Raw genomic sequence first — 21670 nt, 5'->3', positions numbered from 1 at the left:
GGCCAAGCATGATTTACCCTTGGTAAATCCATGTTGACCACTTCCAATAACTTCCTGCACTTGAACATGCTTGGATATGACATCCAGAACGAGTTGCTCCATTACCTTCCCAGGGAGGGAGGTGAGATTAACCGGTCTGTAGTTCCCTGGGTCCTCCTTCCTGCCCTTTTTGAAGACTGGAGCGATATTGGCCTTCCTCCAGCCCTCAGGCACCTCTCCTGTCCTCCATGACCTTTCAAAGATGATGGAGAGTGGCCAAGCAATAACATCTGCCAGCTCTCTCACCACTCGCGGGTGCATCTCGTCAGGGCCCATGGACTTATGGATGTCCAGTTTGGCCAAGTGGTCTCTAACCCAATCTTGCTCTACTGGGGAAAACTCTTCCTCTCTCCAGACCTTCCCCCTTGCCTCCAGGGCCTGGGATTCATGAGGGACAGCTTTAGCAGTGAAGACTGAATCAAAGAAGGCATTCAGTAGCTCTGCCTTCTCTGTGTCTTCCACCACTAAGGTGCCCATCTCATTTGTTAGTGGGCCTACATTTTCCCTAATCTTCCTTTTTCTATTGATATACTGAAAGAACCTCTTCTTGTTATCCTTAACCGTGGTGGCCAAGATGAGTTCTGCTTGAGAGCAGAGCTTGAGCTTTGGCCCTTCTAATTTTCACCCTGCATAGCTTCACTACATCTTGGTATTTTTCATAGGTAATTTACTGTCCATTTACACGCAATTTCTAAGCTTTATCCCAAACCCTCCTTTTCTTTAAAATTCATTTTTCCTCTACTATTTCAGAGAGATGTTGACAGGCAAAAAAACCCACGTTAACTACCTTAATATACAAGATAATACTCTGTAATACCAGGGTTGAGTTTTTTTTAATAGTGTGTCCCGGTTTGAGCAACACAGGATTAATTTATCTTCTAATGCTAGGGAAAACTGCATTTTTAGAAGACTCTAGTGTCTGAATCTGTAAAAATACTTACTTTATAGCCAGCTATGATATGCAGGTTTCGAAGTCTCAGTGTTTTTGAGCCTAGCCAGGTGCAGGGATGAGAAGCAGCAAGACTCAGGCACTTGACCCAAGCTGGCCAACAGGATTATTTCATACCACCAATGTCACATTTGATATAAAGTAGAAAGTTTGCTGAGGATTCTTCCCTCTTCCATGATGGCTGCGATCCTGAAAACTCCTCGCCCCAGTGCCAGACCCCTGAGCCCTTCCCTTCCTCCCGAAGCCGTAGCACTCACAGTGTCCGACAATTTGCTGTCCACTGCTGGGAGTGCACAGCTTCCTACTGATAGAATTGGCTGAGTATGATCCTTGTATATTTTATATTGTTATTGGGATCAATACTGGTTCTTTAGTATTATTAGTGTTAATTATTTAGTCTTGTCCTATTAAATCTGTTTATATTTCAGCTCTCGGGTTTCTTTGTTTTTTCCCCTGATTCCCCTTCCCTGCATGGGGAGGGGTCATCCAGTGGTAGAATAAATGACAATAAATTGTTGTGGCGTCTTCAAACCATAAAATAGTGTAACATTCAATAGCTTGTACTAATTTAATAAACATTAAAGCACCATTTCTACATGCTAGTTTTATTACACATTTATGAGTCTTTAGAAAAAGTAAATTGTGCTTATTGTTTAATTAATAGATACTCTAAAAAGCAGCTCTTTCTTAGAGGGAGTTTCTACTGGTTTACAGTTTTCTGCTCATTAATCAACTACAGGAAAACAAATAAAATACTCATCATTCTTCTTACTCTCTATGAGCCTGTAAGGTTGACGATTCTTCCAGGAAGCTTCTCCACCAATCTGCAATCCTGTAAATATTTAGCCCCATCTAGTGGTTACTTATTTATCTCCGCCATACCAAAAAACCCAAAACAAACCACGAACTTTCAGTCCTTCTCATGTGTCTTTGATAGCATTTGTTTCTGTTTGGTAGACACAGTTCAGGAACTGAAAACAAGCATAGTTACCTTTGTGTGACCAGATACCTCTACTTGCTACCTGCAGAGGTCAGGAGTGGAGCTCCTAGGTACGCCTCCACCATCTTCTGGGATGTCACACCAACCACAACATCAAATTTCAACCGGCTATCTGGAATGTTCGGGCCTTTATATTTTAAGCTCTAATGTAAGGTCAAGCTTCTTGTCACCTGTTTTCTTATATTCCGTTATTGCTTAAGATGTTTCCAGGTGCAGATGGTTATATACACATTAACTGACTTCACCCATTCAAAAGTCCCAGATGAGCTGCTGACTCAGTTATTAGTTGAACGATGCATCAAGGCATAGGGAATCTTTTGGAAATGAGGTTGCAGAGAACAGGAAGGAGAGCAGGTCTGGCTTGCTTTGCCCACAAGGTATTTATGAGGACCATCCTGTAATAAAAGGATCCTGTTTCCCTTGAAGTGGTAAGCCTCACTGGGAGCATCTTGATATGAACAAGGCAGGCTCCTATATTTCAAATTACGGCAAGACCCCTCCCTGTCTCGTGGTGAAAAACGCCAAGCAGCAGAATCACAGTCTTCACTAGTGGCCCAAAGGTTCAGAGCTCAACTCTCACATTCTGCCAGAAGGTCTGGCAGTACTGCTGCCCATTCCAAAATGACTTCACACAACTGGTACCTCAGTTCCTTGCTAATAGTTCTACTGATCCAGGAAAGAGTAGACAGAAGAAGAGAAAACAAAAACATGACTAAATAACCATCTAGACCAATTTCCATTTTTACCAAAACCACGCAAAAATCACCACAGAGTTATTTGGGGTAACATGAAAATTTATTGCTTTTTCTCAAATAATCAAGAGCAGTAAGGCTTGATTATCTGCAAACTCCAAAGAAAAACAAAAGGGTTTTTGTGGGTGGTTTGTTTTTATTTTTTAGCATTGAGAGAGAGAGAGAGAGAGAGAGAGCAGTGTCAAATGGAAAGACGCATGGATTTCATTCTTGTAGAAAATGCAAGGCACAAGGGCACTTTCTGCTTACAAGATACACATTTAGGAGCTATCTTTCACCATAGCGGAAAAAATCCAAAGGTAAGCAATGATGGGGGAGAAAGTTAAAGAATCCCAGTCTGCTCTACTAAAAGAAAAGGAGGTTGCAAAAAACCTGTTACCTGTCATCACTGATCCAGCAACAACACCTAAGGCCATAGGTCACATAACCACATGGCAACACTTGCTATCTGTACCATACCTTCTGTGCTGAAACAGAAACAATTCAGCTCTCCCAAGACCAACACAGACCAGTTAACACCAGCAACGCGAGACAATCTCCACTCCTTCCTGCACAGCAGAAAGACACTAATGCAGAACATTAAAGCACAGAGTAAGAGACCTCAACACAGAGAGAACAGTAAAGCAGAGTAATAGATCTCAACAAGTGGGGGGAAAAAAAAAAGAAAATAAAGAGGGGAAAAAAAAACTTTGTTAGTGGGAGATCACAAAGGAAGAAGGAGGAAGCAACAGGGGGAAAAAAAAAAAAACCAAACAAAAAAAAACCCCAGAAAACAACTCCAGCCCTGCAGCAATTTTGACATTAAACAACAGTGATGGGGGGAATGAGAAAGAAAAGATTCTTGTCTCAAAAGACCAGTGATGCAGCAGATACATAAACAGGCAATTTCAAATCAAAAAGGAAGGGACTGCTTGAAAAAGCTGGAAATTTTCAGCCCTTCAGAGGGCACTGAAGATATATAGGTGTTGGGAGGAGGAGGAAAATAAATCAAGAGACATAAGGGAAGTATGAGACACTACGAATCATAGGAGTCACAGAGCCACCACCAGGACCCAGGCTCATCTTCAAGACAGACATCAATAGGTATAATTTTCAGGTCCATTTGAGATTACTTTTATTGCAGCAAAAAATAATTACATGGGCAATTCCAGCAACTCTGTCCTGAGCAGATGTTACTTAATCCCCTTATTCTTAAATGAGGGAAGACAGAACTTGCTTGGTTTATTAGAAAGCAACAAAAACCACCCACCAAAAAGTCACCACATCACAACACGAGGACGGGTTTTAAGACATCCAAAAAAACAGAGAACCCTAAATTTGGGAAAAAAAAAAAAAAAAAACAACTTCTTTTCTTTCTTCTTTCCCTGCCACCTGTTCTTCACATACTAACCCTTACTAATCACATCCTCGAGTGTACAGGGCAACCCTGCAACTTGCAGGTCAAACATAATACAGATTTCAAGGGAGGGGAAGAAGAGATGATGCAACACTCCCACTGAGGAAAGCACCCTGTTATACAAGCGCTGCACTGCCAGAACCAACATTGCCTGGCAGTCATAATGATTTAGGAAAGAAAAACAAAAATGTCTGGGACTTACAACCACTGCTTGAAAAGACTGTGCCTTACACTTTTCATCGAATCATAGGGTTGGAAGGGACCTCTGGAGATCATCTAGTCCAACCCCCTGCCAGAGCAGGGTCACCTAGAGCAGGCCGCACAGGAACGCGTCCAGGCGGGTTTTGAATGTCTCCAGAGACGGAGACTCCACCACCTCTCTGGGCAGCCTGTTCCAGTGCTCTGCCACCCTCAAAGTAAAGAAGTTCCTCCTCAACTTTTCTACCATTCTACCACTTTTTTACCATTCCTCTTGCCTTGTCAAGGAAGCTTTGGCAAAAACAAGAGTAAGCTGCATTTTTTTCAATCTGTGCTTCACCTGTTGTAATAAGTACACAACCAGGTAGGAAAGACAAGAAAGATGGACTAAAAGTTTGGTACGCCCAACTGAAAGCTGGTTAAACTGTCTTCTTTTTTTTTTTTTTTTTTTTTTTTTTTTTAAAAAGTACACCTACTTCCCCACCATTTTTCTAAATTTAAACTCTCCTGGTGAAATAGTTTTAAATATTACTGCAGCCTTTGCCAATATTTTAAAAGCATCAGGGCAATACAACCCAGGCTGTATTAAGAAGTTACTGTCCCCTCTCACCTCATCTGCTTTTTGATCAGAGAATACAATGCCCTTGGCAGAGGCAGAGCACATACAACTGTTCTGTAGTTGCCAAAGTTCACAGTCCAACAATTTATTTTAGGTCATATTTGTACTCCTGGCCGTGAAGCAAGAGCTGTTGCCTATCAGCAGGGAAGTGGACTGTTAGCTATAACCTGCCCAGTTGTCCCAGTTTACAGTGTTAGAGGTCATCCTGTACTACCATTCACTTCTCTGGAGCTTTCTCACCTATTACTTAAAAATTAATAAACCAATGTTAGCATTACACTTAACTACCTCTCATACATCAAATCACTTTGAAAGTCAACAGCTACTTACGTTTGAATGGCATCAAGTCCTGCCATTTTCATCTTCAACAAGCGGTCTTTCCAGTAATACCGGGGCACTCGTGAGTAGTGAATGCTACCTGAGATGTAACGGAAAGGTTCCCCATCCTTGACAAAGCAGCCACAGTCATAATCAATCCCAAAACTCCTCTGGGGTATACTCTGTACAAAAAAATAAAAAAGTAGACAATAGAATCTTTTCTGCCTTGAAAGACATGGAGAACAGTCTATACAACATCTGTGGGTTGTCCACAATAGAAGGTAAAGTGGTGTTAAAATAACTGATGGTGAATGGCCCTCCACTAGCTACATATAGCCCACCTCAGCACAACACACCAAAGGACTACAATACATCTCTCTGCCAAACACTCAACAGGATTCGCTACTACACCAAAATATGCCACATGCATTCTCCACTTTTAACAACAGTACCATCTTTCTACAGTGATACATGTTGCAGATCCTTACACCAGTGCAAATGATGAGGAATTAATTAGGGGAGATACCATGAGCGTCAATGCTTTGCACTCAATGCTTCAACTTACTAAACTATTGAAAAACACAACCGTTTTTAACCCTTAACAACTTAATGTCATGCTCAAGTCTAGAAGCAAAAGCCAGCTGGGAGCTCCTGAGGAACAAATACCACATTCTAAATGCTCCAGAGCACTGACACATGCAGGTTTCAAAGCCCAATTTCTAGTAGGTATAAAACTGTTTGATAGATTAGTCTAGCAAACTGCATACATTTATGTAAGTCACTAAAGATTAGTAATTTTTGGAGAAAGTCCTACTTTCAATACTTTTGCAGCTAAGCACACCCAACCCGTGAACCCCAAACAAGAAGCAGCTAAATGAAGAATAAGAATATGCATTTCCTAGCCATAAGAAAAATACCTTAACTGCAAGAGCATGGGATTAGTCTCAAGTGAGCCTATGATCTTAGTAAGATTTGAAGTACTATGACCCATAGCAGTACTTCTTTTGCTTGTCAAAAACAAGGAAAAAAGAATATTTTATTTTTTTAAGTGCATGGTCCTATGCCTTTAAGAACCTTTAACTTATAATTTTTTAACATCTTACATTTCTCATATATCTTTGGCATCTCTGTCACCAGCACTACTTTCGTCCTCCACACACCACTGAATAGTTGGTTGGTTGTCTTCATGTTGTAGGACATTGCATTTGTGTTTTATTAGATTCATTACTGAGCGCACACATACAAAAAAACCCCCAAACCTAAAACCTTCAATAAAAACTCAGTAGGGATTTATGAAGTAACATCCCAAGTCAGCAATTATAATTGGTTAGTTCTCCATGCCTGTCAGAAAATAAGTCAGGAGTCAAGCAAACAACTGCCATGATTCATTAGACATTACACTAGTCCAAATGAAAGCGACACCCTTCAGTAGTGTAAATTAAAATCTGTTGAAGGACACTGGCCACCTTCTTGAAAAGGTGAGCCTCGGCCTGACCCATATTTAGAATGAAGCATAGTAATTAGGAAATTGATTCCATGAAACAAAAGTGACAACATTAGAAAAGTAAGAAAGATGTAGGCCACCATATAACCTCAGGTGACCTCCACTACACAAGAGCCATCCACCACCTGGGGAAATCTGCCCAAAGGTTAAGTAGGAACCAACAGATCACACATAGTTTTGAAGAACCTTCCCATGAAACCACTTCTTTCTATTCATGCTGAACAGTGTTGTTACAGTAGTGTCTACAGCTACCGGTAAAGACAAAAGAATAGAAAAAGTGAAATACAGCAGGCATGTATAACCATAAAGCTGCAAGTACCAAGATGCCTGGCCAACAATTGGACACAACTGCCAATCAAGATCATACTCTTAGTGCAACAAGACAGCAAAAAAGAGACAGTGCAGTGTGTCACAGGACAAAAGAACAATAGTACAAAGGAAAAAAACCACTCCTGAAAACTAGAGGATGAAATTGCTGAGTAAACATGCCTAGACTTCCATTAAATGGAGCAACTGAGATAACACTCTATAAACATCTGAAGACTACAAACTCCAAGGAGGAGAAAGACTAGTGTGTTGCAACTGCAATGACAAAGGCATTTCTTCACAGAAAGCCTACAATAAAGTTGTGGAAAATGTCTTAAATGCACAAAACAATCCAAAACTGCCAACAGTGGACAAGTGAAACTGTCTGTGTGGTGGACATGTAACAATAGATGGGAGAAGATACAGCCCTGAGCTGGCAAGGAAACAAGAACTGCAAGGGTCTGCAAAGCATTGCATAGGGGAAGCTATGTAAGTCCTGATCCCACAAACATGGACCCATTCTTTACATTACTTAACAAAGAGTTCCATGAAAATTGAAAAAAATCTTGACTAAACAAAGATATGGATGTGCCAGGTGTCCACAAAATCAGGCCCTTATAGATCTGAGAAATACAACCCAACTGCTCTGGAACAAAAATAACTCAAAGGTTGGGATTCTACATGGGAAATTATGTTGTTGTAGTAACTCCAGGCTGTTAAACCTCAAGTAAAGCGCTGCAGACGATGCACAGGTATCTACCATCTGCTCATGTTCCTTTTAATTCAAATCTAGAGTGACATTTTGCTGATCTTTAATTTATAACCTGCATCTTGATTCCTGGGCATGCTGCACTACGATAGAATTGTACTGTGTGTATCAATCCCCTAAGGAAATCATTCACCCTAAAGAACACCATGCAGACGTTTCACATTCTTCGAATGTTTTCAACTCTAGGGCACTGTGACAAGCTGCAGCATTAACACAGAACCGAGTGCTTCAAAGTGATCCTGACTAAGTGAAACCCATAACCCAGGTGCAGCAACACAACTCTGCAATACTTAAAAAAAAAAAAAAAAAAAAAAAAGAGACAGAGAAAAGCATTAGGAAAAAAGGCATATTAAAAGTCCATTACCCCTAGAAATAAAGGGGAGTGAATAAATTGCTGTTGTTTCCCTCTGAAAGAGAATTTTAACCCCCTTATTTAGACTAACCATGTCAAGAGGCCTATGGAAAAGACACTTGCTCCATTTACGGCAGATTAAGTTTTGAGAGATGGTGAACATTGAATCAACTGTTTAGATAGCTCCAACCTCAAGGGTCAGACACCTCTGGCAGAGAAACAAGAATTTCTTTTCATTGTTTTAAGATATTAATTACGAAAGCGATCATCATTGAAACAGTTACCATTTAAAGGCCACACTTTTAAAGCTGTGACCATAACCGTAAATAACCTTCCTTACACATACACTTCCTGATACAGTATTATTACAGGGGCAAGAAGAGGGCGGAAGCTTCCCATGTACTTACTCTGATTCACCTCATCCATTGCCCATTGTAAACAGACTTCCCTTCATCGTCAATTATTCAACATTCTTTTATTGTCAGTGCATGACTCTACCCGTTCCTTGCAGATCAGGGCTCGCAACAAAAGCAAAACAGTTGTCCTCATGAATTTATGCCTGGCTCTGCCAATATTGTGTACTCATGGTTGTGAATACGCAGCGGGAATGAATTCCATGCATCTCCCTAGAAGACGGGGTAGTGGGTCTGCTAGTTTGGGAAGCAGATTCAACAGACACAAACTAACTGCACGCTGTTCAGGATGCCAGTTCATTCACACCACATCATATTAATGCCCAGCTGGCAATGGTATAATGTTGCATCTTACATACTCACAGGGAAAAGGGAAGAACTAAAGAATTTGTCCTTTCTTAAATCAAGTAAGAATTTATTTTTACAACCTTAATGCTCTTTCAACATTTTATAACATGTATGTGTCTCAACATAGGAAAAAAAATAATCATAGCTTCAGCACACAAAACTTGAACAGAGGCTAGGATCTCTCATTCTCCAAGTTTACAAAACAGGGTTTTTTTCTTATTTCGAAAGCAAAGAAAGATGGATACAAATCCTCAATGAACCTCTCCATCCATGAAGACTTCTAGCATCTCTTACGTAGACCATTCAAACAGACAACTCCTCTTCCTCTACACCAAAGCTTAAGTATCAAAATTGAGAACCACAAACCACTCTTGTTTTCTTTTGCTTCTTCAAAAAAAAACAGAACAAAACGCTCTTAGTATCCTTTCTCTGCCCTTGCAGTGCTTCTTTTCTCAGCATCACATCCTCATCTCTTCAGCCTGCACTTTGTCCCCTTAGTAGGCACTAGGTAAATTTAGTAGTGGCCTTACCTTTCCCACTTTCCACCATGTCTCACTGAGCAGCATGCGTGTAAGATTTTCCAAAACTAATCAGATTTATTGTCAGTAGCTTTTTGTTGGTAAATAGAACTAGTGTGTTAAAACTATTCATCATGTACTGCTACAATAAATATTGGTACAAAATAAAACGTCATTAGAGGCATCTTTCTTGATAAGTGAATAAAGTTTTATTAAATCCCAACATTTAAAGCATTTGTTATACCACAGTTTACATATTTTCAAATCCACTCTATACTGATTATATACTGTAATAAATATAACTTTCACAAAGTGATGATGCTATTCTATTCCGTTGTGATAAACTCCCCCTCTCCAATTAACTGGCCTTTTATAGGAAGAAATATATATTCATTTAGTTAAGTTCTCCAGATCAAATACATTCCCCACAGACAAAAAAAAATACAAAAAATATTTAAAAAATACAAAATAAGCAGCACAGCTATTTTTTTTCATCTGGAATACTGAACGCAGGTCTAAATCATGCACATTCAAGTCAAATTGGAAAAAGTATAGGAAAAGCCTTAAAGGACAATCAGGGATTCTGTCTTAGAGAGATTTTAGAAAAGGTTCATTCCTCATACTATCAAAAAGGAAGCTGATCTAGGATACCTTCCATTCATAGTTTTTTTCAAAAAGCAAAATAACAAAAGGCTTTGAAGTGTTTTGGCACAGAAAGAAAACATTTTAAGTGAAAATGAATCATCAATCAAAAAACCAAGAACTAAGTTACATTGAAAGAACTCAATAAATTTATGAAATGATAATATGACCACTCCTAAAGGATGTGTATCTGTTCCTAAAAGAATACACAAAGATATTCAAAGTTGAGCACATACAAAGTAATGAAGAATTCATCTGTGCCCCCCTGCAACTGAAGGACCACTTCAGCTAGATCTTTGCACACAGTTAGACAGAATGAGGAGATAAATAAAAACAGTAAGAGGAAAAAAAGAAAAAAAGAATACCAGCAACTTGCCGGGAAACCAACACCATCTAAAACCAGTCCCACAAAAGCCTCCTGATTAGGAAACTAGCTAAACAATTAGTCTTCTTAACACAGTTAATAACCTTCAGCATAACAAATGACAAGCTACCCTCCTGGACCACTGGCCTAGAAAGAATACTCTGCACTATTAAACCCAGGACACAGTTTTTAACTGAAGGCATGCTGATTAAGTAAACAGAGGGTATCAAGGCTATCAAGATTTTCTCTACGTAAAACCATTCAACACTAAGCCACCGATGGGAAAGAACCTCAGAAGGACCCCATTCAGGCAGTGTTAAATACACATGGAAACTTTAGGATACTTAAGTGGATATTATTGCACAAGCATAAAAAAAAGTTTCCAAAATTATAGATGCTGGAAAACAGAAATTATCTAGTCCAGCACATGAAAAGCCTGGCTGGTCAGGTGCTCAGTTCTCAGACTAAAAGAGGACTGACTTCTCCACCTTTTCCACCAACCTTCCAGCGCATATTATGCATTTACAGTATTTCTCAATATTCCTGAGACTAAAAAAAGCAAGATGTTTGTACAGAGGAACAGGATACAAAAACAGCTTAGCAGTTGGAAATTCTGCCTGGGGGAAGGGCTGAAGGGAATGGATGAAGTGAAACTTCAAAATTTCACGTCCAGAAAAATCTCAACTTTACAAAGTCAATGGTACTCTTCAAATACAACCCCACACACCTCCTGCAAAGCAAGAGCAGGAGATGAAGAATAAAACAGAAGTGTGCCCGGTTCAGGAACACACAGGAAGGCAGGAAAAGACTGAACACTGCAGTTCTGGTCTTGCCATCCTCAGCCTCCCATGTAAGCACTGATCTCTTCTGCCCCATGCCACGCAGGTCTGCCCAAGAGAACACCAGGTACTGGTGAGCAGAAAGGCAGAGCAAGCTACAGCTGGAGACCTCAGAGTCAGAGGCAGGATCCCCAGACTTGTATTGTTCATGGAGTTTCATACAGCTGCACTGAGATGGAAGGGGAGGAGAGAGGAAGATATACAGAAGTAACTCCATCAATCTGAACAATATACGCACATTAATTTACATCCTGGCTTTCTTACATGACATGGAAGTAAAAATGCTTTTATTAATATTTTCTAATCTCTCAGACTTCCCAGAATGATATTCATTTATGTTAAGCCCTTCTAGGAAAGACAGGGAGAACTTCTCCATCCCTCATTATCCTGCAGCAGTTATTCTGTTACATGCCTACAAGACAACCAGGACATAGATGCACAAATGCTATTAAGGAAAGTCACCCGCTGCAGAGTTTAGTCTTCTTCAAAAGGACACTGTTTACTTGAAATATTAAAACCTTGAACAAAATTCAAGCATTAACCGATCTACATTGTTTTCAAATAGCATCTCCTTACTTTTTTAAAAGAAAAGTCACAGAAGAGAATTTAAGCATTAACTAAAAAAAATACAGAATGAAAAGAGCCTGAGTATTTCAGCTTTGGATTTTGTGCTTTACATCAGCAGGTACTGTATGCTCAGACAGCAACATAAGTTATGTTAATTACGAGTTTTCTTTCTCATTTGCTTTTATTAGAGGTATTTTCAGTAAGTAATTACTAGATGCCCAGTTATTTGGGGGGAAATGCCAGCAGAAAGACAGCTACTTTCACCCTTTTATATTAATCTCCCCAGCTTTTTAACTGGAAAAAAATGAATTTCAGGAATGATGCCTGGCACCTTACTGTACCAGTAAGCAGCTCAGACTGGAAGCTCTAGTGCATGCTGCAGACAGATAGCAGGATAAAGACACCCAGCCTCAATTAAAAAAAACAAAACCAAAAAACAAATCAAAACTGCTCCCTTCCCTTAAGATTTCTAGCATAAGGCTTTTAGAGTTTGCTTACTCAGTTCTGTAGTCCCTTCCACAAAACATGCGTGTGCGATTTCACTGCAAGAGATCAGAACTTCACCTGCCTGAGATCTGATAAGGCAGTGCCTGATGGGTAATAAACAGTGGAACAGGAAGTAGCTGCAGGACACAGATACTATTAAACATGCACAGGACACACATTATCTCCATGACATCAGTGTTATCTTTAAGTGCAGAACCTCAATAATAATGAACTCAAATAATTAATTTCTTCAGTATTTTAACAGCCCCAATTTGTTTCATAGGCCCAAGACAGAGTTAGTGTTTTCTGCTCAAACTTAACAGAACCTGCTGAAGTCCACCCTAACACATCTTCTCTGGCTTCCCTGAAAAAGGATTTGCCTTCAGAGCAGAAGAGCCAGTATACTGACCAAAAAGGATGGCAGAAGTCTGCCAAATGGAAAGGTCCTCAAGGAGAACGTAGAATTATCTCCGTTATTTCAGCTCTGCTGCCCAGCCTCATGGGTATTCCAAAGTACATCGTCCCCGGGCTAACGTAGACAAAGGTGTTCTGCCCAACTTTGTACAAGCCAACAAAGAAAGGATTCAGAAAATAAGCCCCAGCGTGTAGTGGGAAGATTTGCCCTCCATGAGTATGACCAGAGAGAATTAAATTTATGTCTGGTCTCTCCTGAAGGGCCCACTTTGCAGCAACCGGTTGATGAGCTAACAGCACTATTGCATGCTCACTGCTACAATCTCTGAGAGCTTTTTTTAAATCCATGCCATGCCCCGAGTAGCGCAACACATCTGCTTCAATATCATCAACGCCAGCCAGGCAGAACCAGTCATCAGTGCTCTTCGGTGAAACAATCTTCACATTCTCATTATGGAGCGGCCGAATGTTAAATGATTTTAACAACTCAAACCAGTTGCTAACATCTGATGTGTAGTACTCATGGTTTCCTGTGACAAAGTAAGTCCCCAAAGGGGAGTTAAGTTCTCCAAGAGGCTCGACAGCAGGTCGTATGACCTCTGCCTCAGAGTCAGTCAGGTCCCCAACAATCACGGTGATATCTGGTTTCAAAGCCTTAACCATTCTCACGATCATGGCAAGTTTCGTCTTCCCAACTGTAGGCCCCAGATGGATATCTGAAAGCAACACCACTTTCAGATTATTCATTGATGAGGGCAGCTTGTGAACTGGAACCTCCACTGAATTCACAGTGGGAGGCCGGGAAGCATTTAATAGCCCGACAATAGTCAGCACAACAGTCAGCATAACTGCCAAAACTGGTTTCATAGCCGTTCTGCTGTTCTTGTTGCCAGTACCTGCCTTAGTGCCTCTCCCAGCCAAGAACTTGTAAGCCTGCTCTACAGAGCCTAGAGTGAAGAGGAAGAAGATAAGAATGATATAGGCCCCCAGGCAAGTGTAAGCAGCTAAAGAAAAGAAATAGGGCTCTTCTGCGACAAGAAATAGCAGCGTAAAGAAGCTTGAGTGAGCCAAAGCTAGAAACATGAACACAGCTATTTTCCATGGAATGAAATAGAATGAGCTGGCAGCTGAAGACCTGGAGAACGTGGTGACTGTGCTTCTCCAAACATGAAGAGATCCTATCAACATGAGCGCGTTAGCAAATAGTGCCATCTGCAGCCTTAAAAGCCAACGCCGCGTCCTGAGCTCGAATTGTTCTGCCAGATAACTCCGCGACAGCATCATGGAGAAGAAAACCAATCCTGCAACCACTGCAGCCTTTGCTTCAAGAGGCAGTTGCTTGAAGGAGATCATCTTTGCTTCCTGATCGTTCCCTTCTGTTCTGCAGAAGTCTCCAGTAGGCAACAATGTGGTTATGAAGAGATGCCTTGGGTCAACGAAGCCTGCAACCAGGAACCAGTATCAGCCGTTTTAAAATACTACAACACATTCCCTTTTTCCCAGACTCCAACAGAGGGCTGTTAGTCTGTATATACTACCCAGGCCACCGAATCATGCAGAATCACTAAGACAGGGAGGAGATTTCATGATGTGGAATAAATCAGACAACTGAAAATACTGGATTCTGGCAGTCCACTTCCAAGCTCCCTGCCTGCCTTCCTCAATGATTCCTCCCACACGCCCTTTTTTTTTTTAATGTGCTATTTCCTCATTAACTCTTCTTTATAGTAGATGGCAATAGATCACAACAATGATACAACGAGTGCTGGAAACAACCATTATAGTATTTGTAAACCCCGTACGTGTTCTGTAACTAAGCTGCTTCTACTGTCAACTTAACACACGTGTTTTCTGTTCTTCTTCCCAAGCAGGTGGCTTCATTTCAAAGGCAAGTATCACCCTAATCATTCTTACTGAATGCAACAGGTTCTATTAACAAGCAACTGCAGTGGCAGTGAAATCCCCACTGGAATAAACTACCAGATGCAACTGCAATCCCAGGAACTGCAGATGATACTGGCAGATATCCTTGCCTACAGTTGTGAATAAGACTTCCCCAAAGCCCTCAAAATTAGTAGAACCAGTGAAACACACATTGTGTTTTGCTACTCACTTCCACTGCATGTACAGTTCCCAAGACTCGACAGCTATTTCAGCATATCCTGGTCTACCAGGATGCAATTAAGTTGAAAAACATCACACACTGCACTCCTTTAAAAGTAAAGACAGCACTAAGTCTAATGCATCTCTGCTCCCAGATTGAAAATAAATAAGCAAGCATCGCTTATGCTTGAATCATACCAGAATTCCCTGTTTTGCTCAGAGTTCATAGTGTTCATACTCGTGCCCAGTATGCACATTACTATTTAAAATAAACCTACTGTTTTATTTTAACTATAGCTGAGAAAAGTTCAGATGGTCTTTCATAACATACAATAGAGATCAAGTTTGAGACAACAAACTACCTTATTTAAAGTAAGCATATGTCACTGCATGGTCTTCAAAACACTTCCTGTCTCAGTCCACACTTAACTAGAAAAAAAGTAAGCAATTATTACAGACAAAAATATCTCAGAACTAGGGCATGAAAGCAGCCTTGCAGGGCTCTGCAATGAGCTTGAGCTCAGAAGTCTAGAAATCCGAGTCTGCCAGGTTGCTTATCTGCAGCATATATTTTCTCAAGCTAATTTAAAAGAACATTAGCAACTCTGTGATTATAGGACCCTGCTATATTTTGAGGACTAGACCAAATCTTAAGAAGACCTCCTCTGTTACTGCTTGGTCAGGGAACTGTGGGTTGATAGAGAAATCGTGCCTCGAGCCCTCTCAGCTGTTATAACACTACTCTTAAAAAACAGTGCTATTTTACACACACGCCTCTACAAAAAGCAAACAAAGCTAGGAAGATAAGAGTATAAGAAATGCCCTACTGGTTTGAGTCCACAGTTCCTCTAGATGTCAGGCCATATTCTGTATGGACAACAGCAATAAGAAATGCTGTTTAAAGAAACGACATGACCCTGGCTGCTGTCTGTGATCTGCTTCCTTCACACTCCTCCAGAGGACAAAGCTGTTACATCAGCAATATTAGAAGGCAAATCCCTGCCCACTCATTTTCGGATGTTGTTTATGAACCTGGTGTGTTTTAATTTGGCTAATCCTTTTTTGGAATCTGTTAAATACTGCCTGCTCCACAAGCTCCCGTAGCAGCAAATTCCCGAACTTCACTACGTACTTTTAAAGTATTTTATCTGTTTTAAACTGATCTACTAAATCCACAAAGTGTCCCTCTTCTAATACTACCAAATTTGGTGACTATTGGTTCTCCATTCCTTTTTACTCGCCACCTTCAGAATTTTGCCTCATCCATAACCTTGCCCCTTACTGTCATCCAAACTTCCCTTTGACAAAGGTCTCCCATGAGGCTGTGCTACTTTTCACACAGCTGTAACCACCTGTGCACGATTCAATTGCAACCACCTATCAAGATAATACTGACACGCTGCTTCAAACTCATGGCATAAGCAACAAGGCACGGTTCCACGACAACTGCAAAGACTAAGGATTTTGCCCAGGCCCCTGGTTAGGCAGTGGTATGGCATGTGCCACTGGCCAAAGCAGCCACAAGACAGTCAATGCTGAACCTGGGCAGAACAGGAAAATCTCCTTCCTTTCCCTCCTTACACACACCACAGGAAGAGCCAGTTTTCCCATGGGATCTGCTAATAGAGTGTGGGTATCAGGTAACTGCAGCTCGATGCCCCCTCATATGGGTTGCTTAATGATATACTAGTATTGCCTTGTAAGCTATTATTTCTGGCAGCAGGGTCTAACCGGCGGCAGGAGTACAGCTGCCAGCACCGCACGTCCCGCAGGCATCGACGCCGGGCGACCACCCACGGAAGGCGGCGGCAGAGCTCACCCACCGCCCGGTGGGCGAGAGCAAGCACCGCCAGCCCTTCCTTCCCCGGTACAAAACGGCGAGGCCGAGGGCCCAGCGCGGCGGCCTGCCCAAGAGAAGCAGCCGGCCTTTCCCCCCCCAGCCCCGCCGCCGCACCTGTCCCGCCAGCTCCCCGCCTCGGCGCTGCCGCAGGCCCAGCCCCGCTACCCACGAACCACAACTTGCTCAGGAATTAAAAACGGCCCGAAGTTAACCCTCTCCCTCGCCGGGGGGTGGGAGGAGGGCCCCTACCAGCCGGCTGCCAGGCCCGCCCGCCAGCTCCCCCTCCGAGCTCGGGGCCGCCCCAACAGCCACAGGGCCGGGTGCCCGGAGCTACCGGGGGCGGGGTGGGGCGAGGGGACTCACCGCTGCCCGGAGAAGCGCCGACAAGGCGGCCAGCGGGAACAGGAGCCGCACCATGACCGAAAGCGGCAGCAGCGAAACGGACTCTCCTCAACCCGCCGTCCCGTGACAGGGCGGTGTCAGCTGACGGCCGGGCCCGCCCCGCTCCGCCCCGCCCCGCCGCCTCCCGTGGTGCCGCGGCTCCCGCTGGCCGCCGCCTCGGCGCGCAGGCAGGAAGGAAGGTGTCAAACAGGGAAATATTTCTTTTGAGTAAGTAACAGAGTGGATGGGAACTCCTCTCATTCTCAAAGCCGTAAATGGATACCAAAATGACATCACCACAACTGTTTCCATTTCTTGCCTTACTTTTAACTGTTCGTTCACCCCTTGTGGTACGTAGAAAGTTTGCAACGTATGGATCGCAGCAAAAACCAAAAAATACTTTACTGTTTCTGATACAGTTGAATACCTGTCAGGGAGGGATGTGAGAGGGAAATGGGAGAAACCCCTCCCTCTCCCTTTAAACTGCTTTTCAGTCACATTTGCAGTAGGTCGGAGCAGTGCACTCTGGTGGGTTTGCCTTTAGTGTCAGTTGTTGATGTTGTCTGTCTGATCAGATTGTAGTCCAGCTCTCAGCTCTTGCCACTCGCTTGGGGAGTTCTGAATGGGCCTGCTAGAGGTACAGACTGCTACAAACTGCTGCGTACAACCTTCTCCTGCTGGTGGTTTTCTCATGAAAGGAATGTCATTTCCCCCACCCCCCACCCCGCCAACAGCACTTAGAATATAGGAAGAAGGCAGGGGGAAACGCTTTACGTCATTTTTGAGAGTGACCGTGTGTTTATTCAGGTGGGTTCAACAGTGACATTTTGCCACGTCTTAGATCCCGGGAGTAGATGTTTCTGTGCTGCTGCTTGCTCCTCTGGAGGGAGCTTTCTCATAGCCACCGAGTTCACTTAGGAATGTGTTTCTACAAAAACTTTTTTTAAGGAGTAAGCAAAAAATGAGAGACCTGTCAGCCCACCAACAAACAGAGCTAGAGCATAAAGCACAAAAGAAACCACAAAAGAAACCAGGCATTTGACGAAAGTGCAGCTGAGATTTCCCTTTGCGTTTAGCACCCTGTGGGCTGACTGGAAGCACATAGTTTTGGGACAGCCAGGAAGGGCAGCTGGCAGAGTTCCAGCGCTGGGACACTTAGAGCGGCACAGCCGCAAGAGCTCATGTTAGAACTGAAGTCTGTCTTTGGTGTAGTTGTCTCTCAGGTTTCTTTCTGAAATGACAGGGTACCTTTTATGGATGCAAACTTAAGAGTGCCTGTGCATACGTGCTTGTGATTCTTGCTGGTAGTTTTAATATGTGCACTTCTATAAGCTATTTCAGGATGAGAGGGAGGTTCAACGAAACCAAGGACAGAAGAAGAGACTCATCTTCTAACTGCTGTCCTTGAAACAGTTGATCACACCATAGCTGGTGAGAAGTTCCTAGAAAATGAATTTCAGCATGTGATCCCCACTGGTGTCATTTAGTGCGAATACATCAAAGGACCACTCATCTACATGCTGCAAGAGTGGGGAGAAGAGGCTGTCAATCTAGTTTCCTTGCACACTTCTCTGCTACTATTACATAAACGAGTTTCTGACGGAATAGGCTAGAACGCTGCAGGAACATATTTTTTTTCCTCGTTTGCTGTGCCATTCATAAGAGGGCTGTTGGAAGAAGGATTTTTGCAAGCCTTTTTGTGTATACACAATTCTATTGGAGCCGATAAAACAATGGGTATTCAAACACACTTTGCTTGCTTAATAGGACAGTATTAAATCATTATATTGATTGATTACATTGATAGAATTATCTTGGTCCTTATAATGACCAAAGGGGGGGTGGGGGTGGAAGATCTCTGAACCAAAGTCTTCTTTAAGGAACTCAAGAGGCTGGAGAGGAAGGTGGGTGAGTGAGGGGACAGGGTAGCTGTGTCACAGGAAGTACGTAAGGAACAGAACGACAGTTGTTAGAACCACAAACAGCCGGGCGTACTAAGGGAAATCTAACTAGAGCAGTCGTCAGCCTCATAAATACAAAAAGAACGGGAGGAGGGAGGTCAAGAGGCAGACAGGGAGATTTCTGGGTTTGAGTCGTATGCAGATTACCTTCAAACAAATCCTTTGTCTCCTTTTTCAGCAAAAATGATGATGTTGATTATTAATGTAAAGATGGGAGGAGGAAACAAAGACTGAGTTCAGGAGGCTGGATCAAACGAGTCAGAAGAACTTGTTTCAGAATTTAAAAAGATCCGACCCACAAAACTGAAGCCCTCTCTCAGAGCAAGAACTTTTGACATCTTCTGCCTCTGACTTAGCAGATTTCCTACTGAACTACAGAAAAGGTTTCCTAAAAGAACTGGAGGCAGGGAGCTGTGCAGCTGTAGCCTAACAGGTTTGACATCAGTAGTATGGGAGGCTCTAGAGGATTTGTGAAGGAAAGAATTAATCAGCAACATGAAACTAAGTAGACTGAGTCCTACGTGCATTCACTACAGGTGGAACCTGCATCTTTTGTCAGAGTAAATGATAGATCTGCTTTCTCGGTACAAGAAATAAAGTAACTATAAGCAAGTCACCAAAATGGTGTGATCTGCAGGGAAGGAGGCAACAAATCTAGTCCTATAGCCTAATACGAATATATTTATTGATGTATAAAACTTCTGATCCACCTTTCAGAAAAATGTATTCAGATGCTCTCTGTTGCTTCCAGGATTGGATGAGACAGTCCTTGGGCAGTCTGGTTTTGAGCAGAAGGAGGAGGAGGACTTAGAAGAGCTTGGCTAGACAGGCTAACAAAATGAGGCTTCCAAAAAGTAAGCCTTGTTTTGATGGGTTGGTTTTGAGCCAGTTGGTTCACGGGTTCCATTTCCCAAGTGGACATCTGCAGAAGACGCTGCGACACAGGCACAAGGAGAATACCAGCAAGGGGGTGGAAAAGAGTCTCTTGAAAAGTGGCACTCTGAGACGTCTCTTTTTGCTTGCCATGGTGTTTGGAGGATTCATTGAACCACTGCATTACAGTCAGGCTGACGCGCAGGCTGTCGGAAAGTGAAAAATTAGGAGGAAAAACCAACCATTTAATCTAAAAGACTGTTGGCCCAAGAACAAGTGGATATGAACCATCTGTGGACGTGCTGCAGATTGGTTGCGAGAAACTACTAATTGCAGAAAAGCAAAGTTCCAAAGCAGCTTTCAAATGGCAGTAATTCTGAATGAATTTAGGGAGTTTAAGATCAAGAGATCATACAGCTAGCCTGCCTGGCGTAATAGGAATTTTCCTGGTTTGCCCGAGAAGGCTCCTTTCAGGTTCTGTGTTTCCACCTCTGTTCTCTCTGTAGTATTACTAGGATGTGGACTTAGGTATTTTGAGGGATTTCTTGATGATAGGTGTTTTCATTAGCTGACTTTCCCGCTGAAGTTTAATACTTGGAAGTGTACAGCTCTTCCTGTTGATTAACTTACAGTACAAGAAATGTTTCACCTATAGAGCAAAGACTTTTATGTGCAGTTTGGAAATGTACAGGAAGATCTTTTTCTTGCATAGACTTGAAAAACAGTCCATATGCATTTGTTAAAGAAAGAGAACGAGAGTCAAAGACTTGTTCCGTTTCCATGTGCCTTTTGATTGATAGCACGAGCACGATGGTTGTTCCATGTACACCTTCCAAGGGCCCACTGTTGGACCGTGGGTCTTCTTGATGGGTGAAGTAGGATTATGTAAGAGACAAAGCGAAGGTTTACCATATGTACATTGTTTGGTCTGAGGATGCAGTTTCCTGTGCAATCTGATTGTGTAAACAGACAGAAGCCTACAGCTTCTCCAAAAGCTTACTCCGTACTTGCTAGAGAAAACTCTAGCTGTGAAACAAAAGTGTAGCACTGAATACATAGGCCTTATAAATGTTGTTATTATTGACATACGGCGAAGAGGCAGGCAAATTCAGCTCTCACTGCCAGTGTTACCAGTGGGGTTTTAAGTCACAGCTCCTCCTGGTATTTCTGCAATATCTTCTTCTCCTTTATTCCCAATGACTCCCACCGAGATTTGTATTCCGGAAGAAGTTCATGAAGAACCAAAGTTAATTCACTCAAATAGTAATTGGCCTGAGTGATTTATTAAATAACTTGACTCCAGAAAAATTAGCCAAGCCTTTAGAAAATGGGTAACCTAAAGCTGTACCCAAGAAAAGAAGAAAGAATGCAATCTGATGAAAAAGGAAGAAGGATTATACCTCTATAATCTATCAACTATACCAAGCTGATACAGGCAGACACGCCCTTAAATTAATCTCCTTCAGGGAGTCATAGTTGCACCAGGCTAAGTATTCACAAGCACAGTCATATCAGAACATTTTCCAATAAAGATAACGTGCCTGTCAACTCAGGCCAAGGAAATGTCCTGGAGACAATCTGCTCTCTGACCACTAAGAGCTAAACCTATCTCCTATTTTCTTCCTGGTCATGCGGCATCGTGGCAACAAGTATGGTACGAAGAGAGACAAGGTGTCCTGAGATCTCCATCATCTAGAATGCTTTCATTAGATGAAAATG

General features: G+C 42.3%; 2 protein-coding genes across 2 annotated transcripts in view; both read right to left on the bottom strand.

Moving 5' to 3' along the window:
- The window catches only part of GLB1 (galactosidase beta 1), a 48266-nt gene extending 31044 nt beyond the window's left edge, over positions 1 to 17222 (bottom strand). The window contains exons 1-2 of the mRNA XM_054191432.1: positions 17100 to 17222; positions 5284 to 5453 (exon numbers count right to left, since the gene is read on the bottom strand). Coding sequence (XP_054047407.1) covers positions 5284 to 5453; positions 17100 to 17153 — 224 coding nt within the window. The 5' untranslated portion in view covers positions 17154 to 17222. The remainder of the gene's footprint in view (positions 1 to 5283; positions 5454 to 17099) is intronic.
- Positions 7024 to 17213, bottom strand: TMPPE (transmembrane protein with metallophosphoesterase domain). The gene is made up of 2 exons (XM_054191433.1): positions 17100 to 17213; positions 7024 to 14235 (listed from the first exon to the last, which is right to left on the bottom strand). Exon 2 carries the CDS (start codon positions 14144 to 14146, stop codon positions 12827 to 12829), a length of 1320 nt encoding a protein of 439 aa, XP_054047408.1. The 5' UTR covers positions 14147 to 14235; positions 17100 to 17213; the 3' UTR covers positions 7024 to 12826.
- Positions 17223 to 21670: the final 4448 nt, after the last annotated feature.

Source organism: Rissa tridactyla, chromosome 2, assembly GCF_028500815.1.
Source record: "Rissa tridactyla isolate bRisTri1 chromosome 2, bRisTri1.patW.cur.20221130, whole genome shotgun sequence".
NCBI lineage: Eukaryota > Metazoa > Chordata > Aves > Charadriiformes > Laridae > Rissa > Rissa tridactyla.
Note: the sequence above shows the minus strand (reverse complement) of the source record. Positions and strands in the feature narration are given on the sequence as shown.